General features: G+C 42.8%; 1 protein-coding gene across 1 annotated transcript in view; it reads left to right on the top strand.

Annotated features, from left to right (window-relative positions):
* PSD (pleckstrin and Sec7 domain containing) overlaps positions 1-18,203 on the top strand; it is a 322,847-nt gene that overhangs the window by 22,379 nt on the left and 282,265 nt on the right. The window contains exons 3-4 of the mRNA XM_040438419.1: positions 3,594-4,056; positions 4,404-4,847. Coding sequence (XP_040294353.1) covers positions 3,594-4,056; positions 4,404-4,847 — 907 coding nt within the window. The remainder of the gene's footprint in view (positions 1-3,593; positions 4,057-4,403; positions 4,848-18,203) is intronic.

Here is an 18,203-nt window from a genome sequence, read left to right as displayed (position 1 = left end):
ACCTGGGCCCCTGAAGTGGGGTTATGAGTTAATAGGGTTATAAAATGGGGATGCAGTCACTAGTTTTGGTTTGATCATACCATATTGTATTGCTAGAACCTCCCCCCCCTTTCCCCTGTTGTTACTCATAGAGGGAGTATCACTCAATATTTGACTTACTTTTGTGTTACCACCTGGGATCAATATGGCTGCAGGGTCCCTTTAAAAGGTGACCCTGTGGTGCTGTTTTGACCATTACCGATTGATGTCCTCAACATGAGGTATTGATGACCACTCAGCGGTCCTCAGCCCGATCGCTGCTGTACTGTGCCGCCGGATTAGCAAGCCGACGTATGTATCAGCTCTATCTCTAATGTATGAATGTTGTGACATTCATCTGGGCCCGCCTCATAGAGGGGGCGGTACAATGGGGGCGGGATGGATGATGCGGCGATGCCGCGCCTCTTGCAATTTCATTGGCCGCCCTGAAGGTGTGACTCAGCAGAGGGGAGGAGGACTCTCCTTATATTCCGTGCACTTGAGCGGCCGCGTTCGGCCACCTCGTATTGACAGCTGCAGCCTCTGTCACGGAGGCTTAGCAGCTCTGACCATTTGTCCACATAACCACAGTTTTATGCTCCTGACGAGCCGAGTATGGTGAAACGCGTCGAGCGTGGTGTGGTGATAAATCAATGATCATACTGCTTGTTTTGTGCTCACACTGCAGTTGAGGTCTGCGGTTCTCAGCCCTCTGCAGCTGATGAGCAATTGCAATCAAGCCTTCTGTTCCACCCAGCTTAGCCTAGTGTCCCTTGATTCGTGCCTGCAGAGCCGACACTCAGACATCTGATTCACCCTGAACGGATGGTTCTCATTGAGGTCGGCTTCTGCAGGCAGATGTTTATCAATGGATTAGTCCATTTTAACTTTAGTTTAGGGCACTATTAGCTGGTAGTGGTTCAGAGCACTTTGACCGCGCCACAGTGCATACTTCTGGTGGATTGGATCCAGCACGGCCCCATGGCCTCATGATCCAGCCTGCAGTACAGCACTAGTTGCGGCACTTCTAGTGACCCCATCTATAGCCGCGTGTACCGCTATTGGCGGCTCCATAGGTCCTAATCATCGACCGAACACTGGTTAGATGGTGTCCTAGTATTTTAATATAGGTAGTTCCCCTTCCCTTCCCTTGTGTTTAATTAATAAAGTATTAGTTTTAACAGTAATATAGCGTTCCAAACGACAGTGATATAAAAATCATATTTACCCTAAAATAGTCCCAAAACAACAACCACCTTATCCCGTAGTTTCCTAGATGGGGTCACTTTTATGGAGTTTCTACTCTAGGGGTGCATCAGGGGGCTTGAAAGGGTACATGGTGTAAATCAGTCCAGCAATCTGCCTTCCAAAAACCATATGGCGTTCCCCTTCTTCTATGTCCTGCCGTTTAGCCAAATAGTAGTTTATGACCACATATGGGGTGTTTCTGCAAACTACAGAATCAGGGCAACCCATATTGAGTTTTGTTTGCCTGTTAACCCATTTTTTCCAGTAATAAAGTAAGGGTTAAAATGGAAAAATTTCCAAAAAATTGAAATTCCAAAATTGTTTCTCCATCTGCCATTAACTCTTGTGGAACAGCTAAAGGGTTAACAACGTTTGTAAATCCAGTTTTGAATACCTTGAGGGGTGTACTTTCTTAGATGGAGTCACTTTTTTGGAATTTCTATTCTAGGGGTGCAACGGGGGGCTTGAAATGGGACATGGTATAAACAAAACCAGTCCTGCAAAATCTGCCTTCCAAAACCCATATGGCGTTCCCCTCCTTCTATGTCCTCCCGTTTGGCCAAACAGTAGTTTAGGACCACATATGGGGTGTTTTTGCAAACTACAGAATCAGGGCAACCCATATTGAGTTTTGTTTGGCAGTTAACCCTTACGTTATTACTGGAAAAAATGGGTTAAAATGGAAAATCTTCCAAAAAATGGAAATTCCAAAATTGTTTCACCATCTGCCATTAACTCTTGTGGAACACCTAAAGGGTTAACAAAGTTGATAAACCCAGTTTTGAATACCTTGAGAGGTGTACTTTCTTAGATGGAGTCACTTTTTTGGAATTTCTATTCTAGGGGTGCAACGGAGGGCTTGAAATGGGACATGGTATAAACCAAACCAGTCCTGCAAAATCTGCCTTGCAAAAACCATATGGCGTTCCCCTCCTTCTATGTCCTCCCGTTTGGCCAAACAGTAGTTTAGGACCACATATGGGGTGTTTCTGCAAACTTCTAAGCTATGTAACATCCCCAAAAAAACAATGGCATTCCCAAAATGATACAAACATGAAGTAGACATATGGGGGTATTACTATGTATTACAGAAGTAGAGAAACTGAAACCTTGAAATTTGCAAATTTTTCCAAATTTTTGGTAAATTTGGTATTTTTTTATGCAAATTTTTTTTTACCCAATTTTAGCAGTGTCATGAAGTACAATATGTGACGAAAAAACAATCTCAGAACGGCCTGGGTAAGTCAAAGCGTTTTAAAGTTATCAGCACTTAAAGTGACACTGGTCAGATTTGCAAAAAATGGCCAAGTCCTTAAGGTGAAATAGGGCTGAGTCCTTAAGGGGTTACAGGGAGTCTGTCACCTACATGGCATGATTTAAACTAATGATATAGCTCTGTGGGATGCAAATACATGCGCAGTACATTGCCCTCTGTGGGCAGAGGCATAGTGATGTACAGTGTGTATGCGCCTGGCCCGGATGTGAAGCAGGCAGACGCTGGATTACAAATGGAGATGAGAATTACCACACAAGGATACAGGGCTGTCTCCACCATACGGACAGGAGGAGTCAGGCGCCAGTAAGGCGGGGAGCACTGGGCACTTGCGATAGATCATTTGCATATGTTTAAAACTTCATTTTTTGTTGCTTTGACTTCCCCCTCATTGTAAAATTCTAAATATTCTAACCACCAGAATACGGGAAAGTGAAAAACAATTGTTCATCTCTTAGAAGCTATGTAATATATCTTATTAGATAAAGATGGCTCATTCTCCTTTCTTTCTCTACCTTATCCCCGGATGACTTATTCTCAATTCACTGCTAAAATCTGGCTTCAGTGAAGGTGGCTTAGCAGTTGACTTAAGAGGTAAAGTTGCATGCTGCCCATAGACATTTGTGGACATGTGATGGGGAGATGGAGCTGCTGAAGGGATATAGAGTCAGAGATACACACAGAGACATTGCAGCTTATATTGAGTTTTCTATATTACCCCAGTGTTGGATCCACAGCAACGCTGCTCAGTGCTGCTGTATAATTTCCTCCATGCTACTGTTGCTTTTGAAGATGTTCCTCAGACAGAAAGCAGGATCTCCTCTTCTCTGTGTGCTGTGCTCAGGAGACATCATAGCAGCTAGTTTTCACTCACTACCTCAGGAAAAAGTCATATAATGGCCAGATATGGTGTTAAACCTCACATAAGCAAACATGACACCCTTTTACGAAAAGTTATCTGAAACAACAGTTACACTTTAAAGGCTACAAATGTTAAGTGGTTAAATCAAACAATACCTTTTTATAGTTAAATGTGTCAATCTCTTATTTCCAGGTTTACAGATTCCTGAGACTTCATCATCCCCAGGATCACCTATGAGCAGTGGCAGTGTGAAAAATAGGACCATAGATACTGAAGTGTGTGAGCATAGTTTATGTCATGTGGAAGTTGAAATAGAGACAACACCTTCTACTAATCAGACACCACAAGCCTGTGAGACGGGCATTATCCTCAGGACTATCAAATACTCTGAAACAGACCTGGACTCAGTACCCTTAAGGTGCTATCGGGAAACCAACATAGATGATATTCTGGCGGAAAATGAAGGACTGGATTCAGCTATTGGTAGTCAAAAAGACAGTGAAAGCAACACTGATACCAGCACTGAGAAAGCAGAGCATCAAGACAACCCTGTCGTCACAGAGATTCCTACATGTCCTAAGAATGAGACTCAAGGCAGTGTTGAAGAAGAAGAAGATGAAGTGTTTGAACCGGTAGCAATAGAGGAAATAAAAAGGTGAAAAGCATACAATGAGCTCCTTTACAATTGTAATGGTCAATAAATGTAATTTATTGCAATATGTTATACACTAGCCAGTTTCCTTATACTACCCAAATCTCTTCACTTACAAGCAGAAAAGATAAGGGATCTGTATTGATCTGCCTTTTTTATATATATTATATTATTTCATCTAAAAGTTTTCTTTTTCCTTAATTTACTCTTACTTTCCTACTTTCCTAACCTTACTCTTTTTGCAAATTGCTTTTAAAAAATGTCAAAAAAGCTATATATCTACTCTTTCTTGCTGATGAACATCATATAGAATAGTGGTCACTTATGCTGTGATTTTTTTCTGTTTTTAGGGAAACTTTCCAGACACCACTGCGTTCTCCTTTGACTTTCCGTTTGTGCCATCGATTCTCAGAAGATGGCATGGACTCATTCAGCAAACATTTTGAAGCGATAATGGAATCCCATAGAGCCAAGGGTACATCTTACTCCAGCCTTGATTCTATTGACATTCTTTCTTCCTCCGCACAAAATCAAAACAGCTTCTTCACTTTTGACCTTCCAACACTGACTTCGGAAACCCAGAAGCAGATCTGCAAGAATGCTCAGCTTATTGAAGACAATTTTGCCCCTCTAGCTCATCTGGAGTTGGACTCTGGGACGAGTTCCACTACTGAATCAGCCTGGAGTGAGAAAGAAGATGAAACCATAAATGCTGCAAGAGTTGCACCCAATGAACTGCACAGCCCTTCTCAATCTGAGAGCAGCTTAATTATTGCTGATGCCATTATACACAGGTATGTCATAAAATCACCACACCAGTTTTGGAGCAATCATGCTGTCCAAAAAACAATGAAGGAATTTCTTGGGTGACTATAGAGTGAGTCTCAACTTAGATCCCTCATTTCTTAGGGCTAATGCTCCGTTGTATACAGAGCCATAAAAGGGCTGCCATAGAGGTCCATCAGGCCTGTACGCCTCTGGTGTCTTTTTTTTTTCTATTGAACGCTGTATAAATTTGTCAGGGCATGCTCTATCGGAGGTACGCCAGCGAGCCCTGCATCCCTTTTATTGTTTAGCAGCCATAGCTCCAGCTGCTTCAATATATTAGGACCTGTGCCTGATGAACAATAAAGGGAATGCGACATGACCTCTTCTGTCAGCTGATTACTGGGGGTGCCAAGAGTGGGACTCCTACCGGTCTGATATTGCTGGTCATCAATATCCATGTCCAGATGAACCCTTCAACTGAAATGAGAATTTTCATGACATACATTCACACCTATGTGAATGGATGTCTGTATAGTCACCATGTTATAATTATATCACAATTTGACTGAAAGGTTGACTATGGAAAATACCACTGAGCTTCTAGGGACTAAGCATAACCACCAACACCAAGATAAATATTCACATCAGGGAAGACTTGCTTGCATAGCCTTCAGAAAAGAAGGGAGGGAGCAACATAAGCAACACCTTTAAATATGTTAAAGGATTTCATGCAGGGCTGTGGAGTCCATAAGCTAAAGTTATAACTTCTGACTTTTATCACACTCCGACTCCATTTCGAACTCCAACTCCTTTGGCCAATAATACAATTTCGAAAATACCTTACATTTCCTAAATTCCTGTAAGTAAATATGTAGTGCACTATACATTTAATAACTGAAAAACACTTTATACACGTAATAATTTTAAGAAATCTTTGAATTTGTCCTCAGAAAAATGTTAGAAAAGCTATTACATGTGTCCTGGAAATGTGGAGATTCGTGTGCAGGTCTAAGGTGTTTTATTCAGTGCTTGCCATTAAAGGGTCTTCTGGGAATAAATAACTTGTTACAGGTGCCTGCAGCCAGCCACCACTATGTAAAGATTCATTCTTACTTGATATTCGCAGCTCCGGTCCTGTGCACTGGCTCCGGTGCGTCTATCTGCCTTTCCGTGGCTTGTTTACTTACTCTCTGACATGGGCATGCCCATCCACTCTGCTGCAGACAATGACTGGATTTAGCGGTGATCTGTCCACAAGAGAAACTACACTGCTGAAGCCAGTTATTGGCTATAGTGGAGCAGATGATCATGCCCGTGCCAGGGACGAATTAGGCTTATTTCACTAATGCCAGATCCAGAGAACTCCAGTAGGCTGTTCCAACAGAGAAAGGCCCGCTGGAGTTCTCCGGATCTGGCATTACCGGATGTTATAGGAATGCTGTGCCACCAATGTGAAACTAGCCTTAAAGGGGTATTCTGGTTAGATTAAGTTAACCTCTACCGCTGGGACCTCACTGATCACGAGAAAGGGGGCCCCATACTCCCTGCAGCCCTCTGAAATTAACTAAGCGGTTGGTCGCACAGTCATTTAGCGCTCCAATTATTTCTATGGGAGTTCAGGAGATAGCTGAGTACAGCACTCGGAAGATGGACATATGGGAGCTGGCCCACAGGACCAGAGACCAGCTGTGGGTACCTACTTATTCCTGGACAACACCTTTAATGCTGTCTTCTTATTCTGTATGGCAGTTCTGAGATGACTGCAGGCATGCCCAGTGGTGAACTTCCTCATCTGATCTTTAGAGGAGGACCCCCCTGCTGAGCATGTGCAGCACAGTTTCAGGATTTGCAGCTAAGGGCCTTGGAGCAGCATGAAGATACCTAGTGTAAGGGACAGGAGAGAACACAGGAGAGGCGAGAACTGATTATCTATCACCACTAGAACACTTTACTTATTACTGTTTTTGATAAATAAGGGCCTTAGATTGATAGAACATAAAATATATTTTCTGATTAACATTTCTTAACACTTCTAAATGTATATGAATGTTAATAAATTAATTACACAATATTAATAACAGATAATACTTTTTTTTAAAGCTGGAGTCAGTACATTTATACCGATGCCAGCTCTGCCCAAAAGTAGCCTTGACTCCGACTCCACAGCCTTACATTTACAGGACAAATAATCCTCAGGGTAGGTCATCAATATTTGATCGGTAGGTCAGACTTTAGGCGCCCAAGGTGCCATGAACTCTTTTTCTCATTGTGTCATGTGATGTCCTGTCCATTGGTCCCATGGCCTTTTTGCAGCTCACTCCAGTTCAAGTGAATACCAAACAGACTATACAATGAATGGTTCTGTACTAGGTCCTCAGGGCTGACTGCAGATGGCTCCCCTAATCTACAATTTGATCACTAGTTAGCCAGTGATCTGATTGTATGGGGGAGTCTGCTTTGATCATGCCGTAGCATGGACCTCGGAAATTAAAGGGTTAACAGCCAGGATCAGAGATTTCTTCATTCCCAGATGTGAAGCTGGAGCCTGCGCAAAGAACTGCTGCTGTTAGTAACAACCAATTCTTAGTGCAGGAGAGCTCCTGATACCAGAAACCCCCTCTACTGCATCAAGGCCAAAAGACGTTGCTGCACACTGCGGCCCTGTACCACCGACCGTCAAAAGACAGTGGGCGGTTATTAAAGGGTTAAACAGGTGTTTTACGTAGTGGCAGTGAAACATTAGTGTTGTAGCTGTTCATGAAGTCAAGTGAGTGTGCTTGGCAGTTTCTATAAATCCATTAGAGTTGAAGGCACAGTCATTACGCTCGACCATCACTTGTGCAGGTGAAGGAGGCAGGATTGTCTAGTGATTAGTGGAGTTCCTTTAACCACCTCCGGACCGCCTAACGCAGGATCGCGTTCCGGAGGTGGCAGCGCTGCGCACAATCACGCATCTACGTGTCATCTCGCGAGACGCGAGATTTCCTGTGAACGCGCGCACACAGGCGCGCGCGCTCACAGGAACGGAAGGTAAGAGAGTTGATCTCCAGCCTGCCAGCGGCGATCGTTCGCTGGCAGGCTGGAGATGTGTTTTTTTTAACCCCTAACAGGTATATTAGACGCTGTTTTGATAACAGCGTCTAATATACCTGCTACCTGGTCCTCTGGTGGTCCCCTTTGTTTGGATCGACCACCAGAGGACACAGGTAGCTCAGTAATATGTTGCACCAAGCACCACTACACTACACTACACCCCCCCGTCACTTATTAACCCCTTATTAGCCCCTGATCACCCCTGATCACCCCATATAGACTCCCTGATCACCCCCCTGTCATTGATTACCCCCCTGTCATTGATCAACCCCCTGTAAAGCTCCATTCAGATGTCCGCATGATTTTTACGGATCCACTGATAGATGGATCGGATCCGCAAAACGCATACGGACATCTGAATGAAGCCTTACAGGGGCGTGATCAATGACTGTGGTTATCACCCCATATAGACTCCCTGATCACCCCCCTGTCATTGATTACACCCCTGTCATTGATCAACCCCCTGTAAAGCTCCATTCAGATGTCCGCATGATTTTTACGGATCCACTGATAGATGGATCAGATCCGCAAAACACATACAGGCGTCTCCCTGGAGCCTTCCAGGGGGGGTGATCACCCCATATAGACTCCCTGATCACCCCCCTGTCATTGATCACCCCCCCCCTGTCATTGATCACCCCCCCCCCCCCCCCCCCCCGTCATGCTGCATTCAGATGTCCGTATGATTTTTACGGATCCACGGATATATGGATCGGATCCGCAAAACACATACGGACATCTGAATGGAGCCTTACAGTGGGGTGATCAATGACAGGGGGGTGATCACCCCATATAGACTCTCTGATCACCCCCCTGTCATTGATCACCACCCCTGTCATTGATCACCCCCCCTGTCATTGATCACCCCCCTGTCATTGATCACCCCCCCTGTCATTGATCACCCCCCTGTCATTGATCACCCCCCTGTCATTGATCACCCTCTGTAAGGCTCCATTCAGACATTTTTTTGGCCCAAGTTAGTGGAATTTTTTTTTTTTTTCTTACAAAGTCTCATATTCCACTAACTTGTGTCAAAAACTAAAATCTCACATGAACTCCCCATACCCCTGACGGAATCCAAATGCGTAAAATTTTTTAGACATTTATATTCCAGACTTCTTCTCACGCTTTAGGGCCCCTAGAATGCCAGGGCAGTATAAATACCCCACATGTGACCGCATTTCGGAAAGAAGACACCCCCAGGTATTCCGTGAGGGGCATATTAAGTCCATGAAAGATTGAAATTTTTGTCCCAAGTTAGCGGAAAGGGAGACTTTGTGAGAAAAAAATAAAAAATATCAATTTCCGCTAACTTGTGCCAAAAAAAAAAAAATTCTATGAACTCGCCATGTCCCTCATTGAATACCTTGGGGTGTCTTCTTTCCAAAATGGGGTCACATGTGGGGTATTTATACTGCCCTGGCATTCTAGGGGCCCCAAAGCGTGAGAAGAAGTCTGGTATCCAAATGTCTAAAAATACCCTCCTAAAAGGAATTTGGGCACCTTTGCCCACCTAGGCTGCAAAAAAGTGTCACACATCTGGTATCGCCGTACTCAAGAGAAGTTGGGGAATGTGTTTTGGGGTGTCATTTTACATATACACATGCTGGGTGAGATAAATATCTTGGTCAAATGCCAACTTTGTATAAAAAAATGGGAAAAGTTGTCTTTTGCCAAGATATTTCTCTCACCCAGCATGGGTATATGTAAAATGACACCCCAAAACACTTTCCCCAACTTCTCCTGAGTACGTAGATACCAGATGTGTGACACTTTTTTGCAGCCTAGGTGGGCAAAGGGGCCCATATTCCAAAGAGCACCTTTCGGATTTCACAGGTCATTTAAATACTTACCACACATTAGGGCCCCTGGAAAATGCCAGGGCAGTATAACTACCCCACAAGTGACCCCATTTTGGAAAGAAGACACCCCAAGGTATTCCGTGAGGGGCATGGCGAGTTCCTAGAATTTTTTATTTTTTGTCACAAGTTAGTGGAAAATGATGATTTTTTTTTTTTTTTTTTTTCTTCATACAAAGTCTCATATTCCACTAACTTGTGACAAAAAATAAAAACTTCCATGAACTCACTATGCCCATCAGCGAATACCTTGGGGTCTCTTCTTTCCAAAATGGGGTCACTTGTGGGGTAGTTATACTGCCCTGGCATTCTAGGGGCCCAAATGTGTGGTAAGGAGTTTGAAATCAAATTCTGTAAAAAATGACCAGTGAAATCCGAAAGGTGCTCTTTGGAATATGGGCCCCTTTGCCCACCTAGGCTGCAAAAAAGTGTCAAATATCTGGTATCTCCGTACTCAGGAGAAGTTGGGGAATGTGTTTTGGGGTGTCATTTTACATATACCCATGCTGGGTGAGAGAAATATCTTGGCAAAAGACAACTTTTCCCATTTTTTTATACAAAGTTGGCATTTGACCAAGATATTTATCTCACCCAGCATGGGTATATGTAAAAAGACACCCCAAAACACATTCCTCAACTTCTCCTGAATACGGAGATACCACATGCGTGACACTTTTTTGCAGCCTAGGTGGGCAAAGGGGCCCATATTCCAAAGAGCACCTTTCGGATTTCACTGGTCATTTTTTACAGAATTTGATTTCAAACTCCTTACCACACATTTGGGCCCCTAGAATGCCAGGGCAGTATAACTACTCCACAAGTGACCCCATTTTGGAAAGAAGAGACCCCAAGGTATTCGCTGATGGGCATAGTGAGTTCATGGAAGTTTTTATTTTTTGTCACAAGTTAGTGGAATATGAGACTTTGTATGAAAAAAAAAAAAAAATCATCATTTTTCACTAACTTGTGACAAAAAATAAAAAATTCTAGGAACTCGCCATGCCCCTCACGGAATACCTTGGGGTGTCTTCTTTCCAAAATGGGGTCACTTGTGGGGTAGTTATACTGCCCTGGCATTTTCCAGGGGCCCTAATGTGTGGTAAGTAGGTAAATGACCTGTGAAATCCGAAAGGTGCTTTTTGGAATATGGGCCCCTTTGCACACCTAGGCTGCAAAAAAGTGTCACACATCTGGTATCTCCGTACTCAGGAGAAGTTGGGGAATGTGTTTTGGGGTGTCATTTTACATATACCCATGCTGGGTGAGAGAAATATCTTGGCAAAAGACAACTTTTCCCATTTTTTTATACAAAGTTGGCATTTGACCAAGATATTTATCTCACCCAGCATGGGTATATGTAAAAAGACACCCCAAAACACATTCCTCAACTTCTCCTGAATACGGAGATACCACATGTGTGACACTTTTTTGCAGCCTAGGTGGGCAAAGGGGCCCATATTCCAAAGAGCACCTTTCGGATTTCACTGGTCATTTTTTACAGAATTTGATTTCAAACTCCTTACCACACATTTGGGCCCCTAGAATGCCAGGGCAGTATAACTACTCCACAAGTGACCCCATTTTGGAAAGAAGAGACCCCAAGGTATTCGCTGATGGGCATAGTGAGTTCATGGAAGTTTTTATTTTTTGTCACAAGTTAGTAGAATATGAGACTTTGTATGAAAAAAAAAAAAAAATCATCATTTTCCACTAACTTGTGACAAAAAATAAAAAATTCTAGGAACTCGCCATGCCCCTCACGGAATACCTTGGGGTGTCTTCTTTCCAAAATGGGGTCACTTGTGGAGTAGTTATACTGCCCTGGCATTTTCCAGGGGCCCTAATGTGTGGTAAGTAGGTAAATGACCTGTGAAATCCGAAAGGTGCTTTTTGGAATATGGGCCCCTTTGCACACCTAGGCTGCAAAAAAGTGTCACACATCTGGTATCTCCGTACTCAGGAGAAGTTGGGGAATGTGTTTTGGGGTGTCATTTTACATATACCCATGCTGGGTGAGAGAAATATCTTGGCAAAAGACAACTTTTCCCATTTTTTTATACAAAGTTGGCATTTGACCAAGATATTTCTCTCACCCAGCATGGGTATATGTAAAAAGACACCCCAAAACACATTCCTCAACTTCTCCTGAATACAGAGATACCAGATGTGTGACACTTTTTTGCAGCCTAGGTGGGCAAAGAGGCCCATATTCCAAAGAGCACCTTTCGGATTTCACTGGTCATTTTTATTACAGAATTTGATTTCAAACTCCTTACCACACATTTGGGCCCCTAGAATGCCAGGGCAGTATAACTACCCCACAAGTGACCCCATTTTGGAAAGAAGAGACCCCAAGGTATTTCGTGATGGGCATAGTGAGTTCATAGAACTTTTTATTTTTTGTCACAAGTTAGTGGAATATGAGACTTTGTAAGAAAAAAAAAAATAATCATCATTTTCCGCTAACTTGTGACAAAAAATAAAAAGTTCTTTGAACTCACTATGCCCATCAGCGAATACCTTAGGGTGTGTACTTTCCGAAATGGGGTCATTTGTGGGGTGTTTGTACTGTCTGGCCATTGTAGAACCTCAGGAAACATGACAGGTGCTCAGAAAGTCAGAGCTGCTTCAAAAAGCGGAAATTCACATTTTTGGACCATAGTTTGTAAACGCTATAACTTTTACCCAAACCATTTTTTTTATACCCAAACATTTTTTTTTTATCAAAGACATGTAGAACAATAAATTTAGAGCAAAATTTATATATGGATCTCGTTTTTTTTGCAAAATTTTACAACTGAAAGTGAAAAATGTCATTTTTTTGCAAAAAAATCGTTAAATTTCGATTAATAACAAAAAAAGTAAAAATGTCAGCAGCAATGAAATACCACCAAATGAAAGCTCTATTAGTGAGAAGAAAAGGAGGTAAAATTCATTTGGGTGGTAAGTTGCATGACCGAGCAATAAACGGTGAAAGTAGTGTAGGTCAGAAGTGTAAAAAGTGGTCTGGTCTTTCAGGGTGTTTAAGCACTGGGGGCTGAGGTGGTTAATTCGATCCCCAGCAATCTGACATTTATTGCTTATCCAGTGGATAGTCACTAGGATGTGCCTTTAAAGCGAGCTTGTCAGTTGCCTTATCTGAGAGCAGGATGTGATAGAGGAAGAGAAGCTAAGCTCTGTGATATATAGGTATATATGATTTGGAGCACAATTTCTGAGTAAAAATGAATCAAATACTGACCGAAAACTCCTACGAGAGATTGTGAGAGTCTCCTGCCCACAAACAGTGATCAGTAAAAGCGGTTAATCATCCAGCGTGGGCAGGAACATCACAACTTTCACTGCATTTGTACACAGAAATTCTGCTTCAAATCATATAAATCTAGGAGACAGACCACTGCTGATCAGCGCTTGTATGAGAGCTGTGTCCTCTTCACTGTTCAACCGCATGCCATGTATCTTGTAGCGGTGGTGCAGTGTAACTACTACTGCTCGTCCCGTTTGCTTGAATTGGATAAGCAGTTGTAGGTACACTGTACCACTGCCACAAGTTACACTGACGAGCAAAAGGGTAACAATGTTTTGAACTTTTGACTTTAAGGCTTCACATCTCACCATCCACTACAGCTTCGAACGTGAGACTACCATCATTTGTTAGACATCATAGTCATCTTTGCTATCTCATAAATTGGACTTGCAACTATTTAGCATATGATTAGTTATGCAGATTCTTGCCATGTAACTGCATTGTTACTGTTTTGCTCCTGGTGGTGGAACAATCTTTTTCTTCTTGTGTACTACAAATTACTGTTATTAGGTTGATTCCCAAGTGAAAGGTCACTGGTTTGAATCCAAGAGCAGCTATGAAGAAGATTTCCCAAGAAAAGAGAAACAGCATCATCCAGTTCATTGATAGTGGTATCTCGGCCAAGAAAATTGCCAAACTGCATCATGTGAGTGACATGACAGTTGGAAGTCCGAAATTAAATGAAGTCCTTCCTTCCATTCCAAAGCCAAGAGGTGGACATCCAGACAAAATATCCGAGTCAACAAGTTGGCTCATCACAAGGTCTATCAGTTCTGGCGCGAAAAACACGGCAGTGGAGGTGGCTCGTATGCTTTGTAATAGTGAGATCACAGATGTCCATGCAAGCACTAATCAATGCGCATTACAGAAGTCTGGAATGGTGGTCCAAAAAAAGGTGAAGAAGCCTTAACTTCAATATCGTCATAAGAAGTGTTGGCTCGAGTCTGCAAAAAATTACAAAGATTGGAAACGGGTGATTTGGAGCGATGAGACGAAAGTCAATAGATTGGGCTCTGATGGTTGCAAATGGGTCTGTAAGAAACAAGGGAAAAGGGGGCTAATGGACTGAGAGATTCAAGGTTCAAAATTCAAGGTTCAAGATTCAAAATGTTAAGTTTGGTGGAGGAAGCCTGATGATATGAGGTTGTTTCACAGCCAAAGATGTTGGATATTTGACCAAGATCGATGGTGGTCTCAATGCTGATCGAGTACTATGGGTATGAAAAGGATGACATAGTGTTCCAGCAGGACAACAACCTGAAGCATACGTCGAGATTGGCGAAGAAATGATTCAATGACAATGAAGTAGAGGTGCTGGATTGGCCCCCACAGTCCCCAGGCCTCAACCCAATCGCACACTTGTGGGTAGAGTTGAAGAAAAAGCTGTATTCGTACTCAACTAAGGCTACTTTCACACTCGCGTTTGGTGCGGATCCGTCATGGATCTGCACAAACGCATCCGTTCAGAACAGATCAGATTGTATTATCTTTACCATAGCCAAAACGGATCCGTCTTGAACACCACTGAAAGTCAATGGGGGACGGATCCATTTTCTATTGTGCAATATTGTGTCAGTGAAAACGGATTCGTCCCCTTTGACTTACATTGTGAGCCAGGACAGATACGTTTGGCTCAGTTTCGTCAGACGGACACCAAAACACTGCAAGCAGAGGCGGAATGGAGGCGGAACGGAGCCAAACTGATGCATTCTGAGCGAATCCATTCAGAATGCATTAAGGGCAAAACTGATCCGTTTTGGACTGCTTGTGAGAGCCCTGAACGACTCTCACAAACGGAAACCAAAACGCCAGTGTGAAAGTAGCCTAAGTCGTTCAGTATGCACCAACAGGTAGAAGAGACCTGGGAACAAATTTTGGTTGAGACATGCTTCAATCTGTTCGAGAGCATGCCCAGAAGGATTCAGGCATCCTTGAAAGGCAAAGGTGGATTTACAAAATAATTTTAATTAAAAATTTTAGGAGCAAAACAGTAACAATGAAGTTACATGACAAGAATTTGTGTAACAAATCATATTCTAAATAGTTGCAAGTCCAATTCATGGATAAGATAGCAAAGATGATTGCTTATAAAATGATGGTCGTCTTATGTTCAAAGCTGTAGTGGATGGTGAGATATGGAGACTGAAAGTCAGAAATTCAAAACATTGTTACCCTTTTGCTCGTCAGTGTATACGGCGTTCAGGTAAACAGTGAAGAGGTGCAGCGCTCGCTCCCCATATGTGTTATACACTCATTAACAAAAATAATGGCTGGGGATGGAGGCATACAGGTTCTGTACGGTATCCTGCAGCAAATTTTCCAACAGATATTGCAGCTTGGCATGTAGATCTTGCACACTCATAGGTTGTCGAAGACCAACTGGTCCCATAAATGCTTGATTGCCGATAAATCTTATGACCCAGCAGGCCATGCAATCTGGCAGAGACATTCCTAGGAAACCCTTGCTGTGTGGAAGTGAGCATTATCCTGCTGAAAAATTCCAGTTTTGATCCCAACACCTCCTAACAGCTATGTCAGAACAGCTTAAATGGTGGGCAGTTTGTCAAAACAACCATCCTGCTTCTCTTAGTCCAGTGATGTGCCCCCTCTCAGAGTCTGTCAACTGGGCAAAATATCTCCGAGCCTCTGAGGGTCTTTCAATAGCGGAGCAGGGGAGACACTTTTATGCCCTCTTGTGGCAAGGCCCAGTATCTAATTAGACCAACCTGTAATTATTTATGTATCTGCCTGAGACATAACTGCATGCCGCAATCTAACATTTCTATCTAGGTAGTTATGTTTTTTTTTGGTCTGAACCCGCCAGCCGGCTGACAATCGAATAGATATGGGGAGCTCTCAGTTCATCTGTTGAGAAGAAAAGAATTGGGCACATTGAATTTCAACTCCCCATCCTTTGTTCTCCTAGGAGAGAACCCATTGAGAGAGGAGGTGTCTGCCAGCGGCTTTTTCCCCCTTTCCCCACAAAAAATACAGCATGCTTGGCAGAACTAGGTGTGTACTGTATATGTGTGGAGTAGTCCAGAAAGATAGCTGTTCAGCAGGGGTGTATCTAATTCATAGGGCCCCGGGACACCTAGTGTAAGAAAAATAAAACGGCAGCATAAGGATCAATAATAGAGATATGGCACCATATATCAGAAAACCCGATTATAGCAAAGAGCCGCCATGTTATTCCTCACATAAAGGTACAATGTTCTTGCACCTGATTGGGCTCCTTTTAAAGGGGTTGTCTCACTTCAGCAAAGGGCATTTATTAGGTAGAGTAAGTTAATACGAGCCACTTACTAATGTATTTTAATTATCCGTATTGTTCCCTTTCCTGGCTGGATTCATTTTTCTATCACATTAAGCACTGTTCTTTTTCACGGTTACTACCACCCAGCAATCCATCAGCGGTGGCCGTGCCTGCACACTATAGGAAAAAGCACTAGCCTATGTGTTCTACCACAGTCCCGGCAACCAAAGAGGCCGGCACTTTTTCCTATAGTGTGCAAGCACGACCACCACTGATAGATTGCAGGGTGGTCGTAACCATAGAAACGAGCAGTGTATAATGTGATGGAAAAATGAATCCAGCCAGCAAAGGAAGCAATATGGACAATCATAATACATTAGTAAATGTCTTGCATTAACTTCCTCTACTTGATAAATGCCACTTGCTGAAGTGAGACATCCCCTTTAACAGGCCCCATGGCAAGTGCTATGGCTATAGTTATGCCTGTTCAGCCAACAGCTGATGAAGGTATCCAACTAAAGAGTTTATCATCAAGCACTGCTAAGAAAATACAAGTAAAATATCATTTACTGAATACTACTGATGGCCAATATATGTAACTTACCATTATGAATCGGTTGTGACACCACTTACCCATCATGTAAAGTAAAAGTCTACAACTTGCCACAAGAGGGAGCCATGATTACACCAGATCTGCAATAAACCAGGCATCCATTGATAGAATAGGCAGTGGTACGTGATTAGCATTTTTCTTCACAAACCTTGTAGAGCTGCTGATATACATGCCTTTATGTCTAGTGGGCCGCTGACAATCTGACATCTGTGATCTATACGGCAGCACTACAGATCTTTACTGGTGACCGACACACCCTGCAATATCTAATGTTTCACATGCACCAAATCACTGCTTTTAGGGAGAGGCTATCAGTTCTAAGTAAAATGTAGTATGTGCTTGTATGATAAATCTACAGCTATATGACGTCATTTGCAGATGCAGCAAAACTGAATTTCTCATGTAACTCTTTGAGGTGGAGTAAAGACCAATACTGTTACAAGTGATATAGCCACACTCCTAACCAAGAACTGGACATTCAGACAAAATGACACTATATAACAGTGTGCTCTTCTAGCATGGCTGCTTTTTGAATATATTGCCTTCTCTATAAAATAATTGTGGACTTTTGTATTATCTTATTAGGGTACGGCCATACATGGCGTAGACCCTGCAGATTTTCCACATGGGAACTCCACCCAGAAAATGTGCAACGTTTACAGTAGTAGCAAACAGAAGATCTCATCCACATGCTGTGGAAATGTACGCCAAAAAATGGTGTGGATTTTAACTCTGCAGTATATTCATTTATGTTGCAGATATCTGCTGCTGATTTCACCCTTTACAATGCAGAGGGTGAAATCTGTGGCAAACTACAACTTTGCTGCCATAATTTCTGCAACGAAGTCCGTACCAGATTTTGCTGCTGCAGAATATCAGTAGATACGCTGCAGATCTTATGGGAAAGTCCACAGCAAACCCACTACTTGTGGCTGTACCCTATGGATATCTGCACACCGCAGTGTAGTTTATGCGTATTTTCGAAAATCTATATGGAAAATCCACATCTTATGCTCACCATGTGCATATACCCTAAAGGTACGGCCTGACAATGCGATTGGTTGCACTCCCACCCGAAGCAGTCAATGGCAACACTATTTTGTGGCAAAATCTGTCCGTACCCTTAGGTTATATGCATAAAATCTGCAATGTAATACAGAATCAGCTAAGTATATGAGCAGCTAGCCCGTGTGTGCATATTTTCAGTGGCAGTTTCTCCCTTTTCAATGCAAAGGGTTATATTTGGGGCATATC

The sequence above is a fragment of the Bufo bufo genome, chromosome 6 (assembly GCF_905171765.1).
Source record: "Bufo bufo chromosome 6, aBufBuf1.1, whole genome shotgun sequence".
Classification (NCBI taxonomy): Eukaryota; Metazoa; Chordata; class Amphibia; order Anura; family Bufonidae; genus Bufo; species Bufo bufo.
Note: the sequence above shows the minus strand (reverse complement) of the source record. Positions and strands in the feature narration are given on the sequence as shown.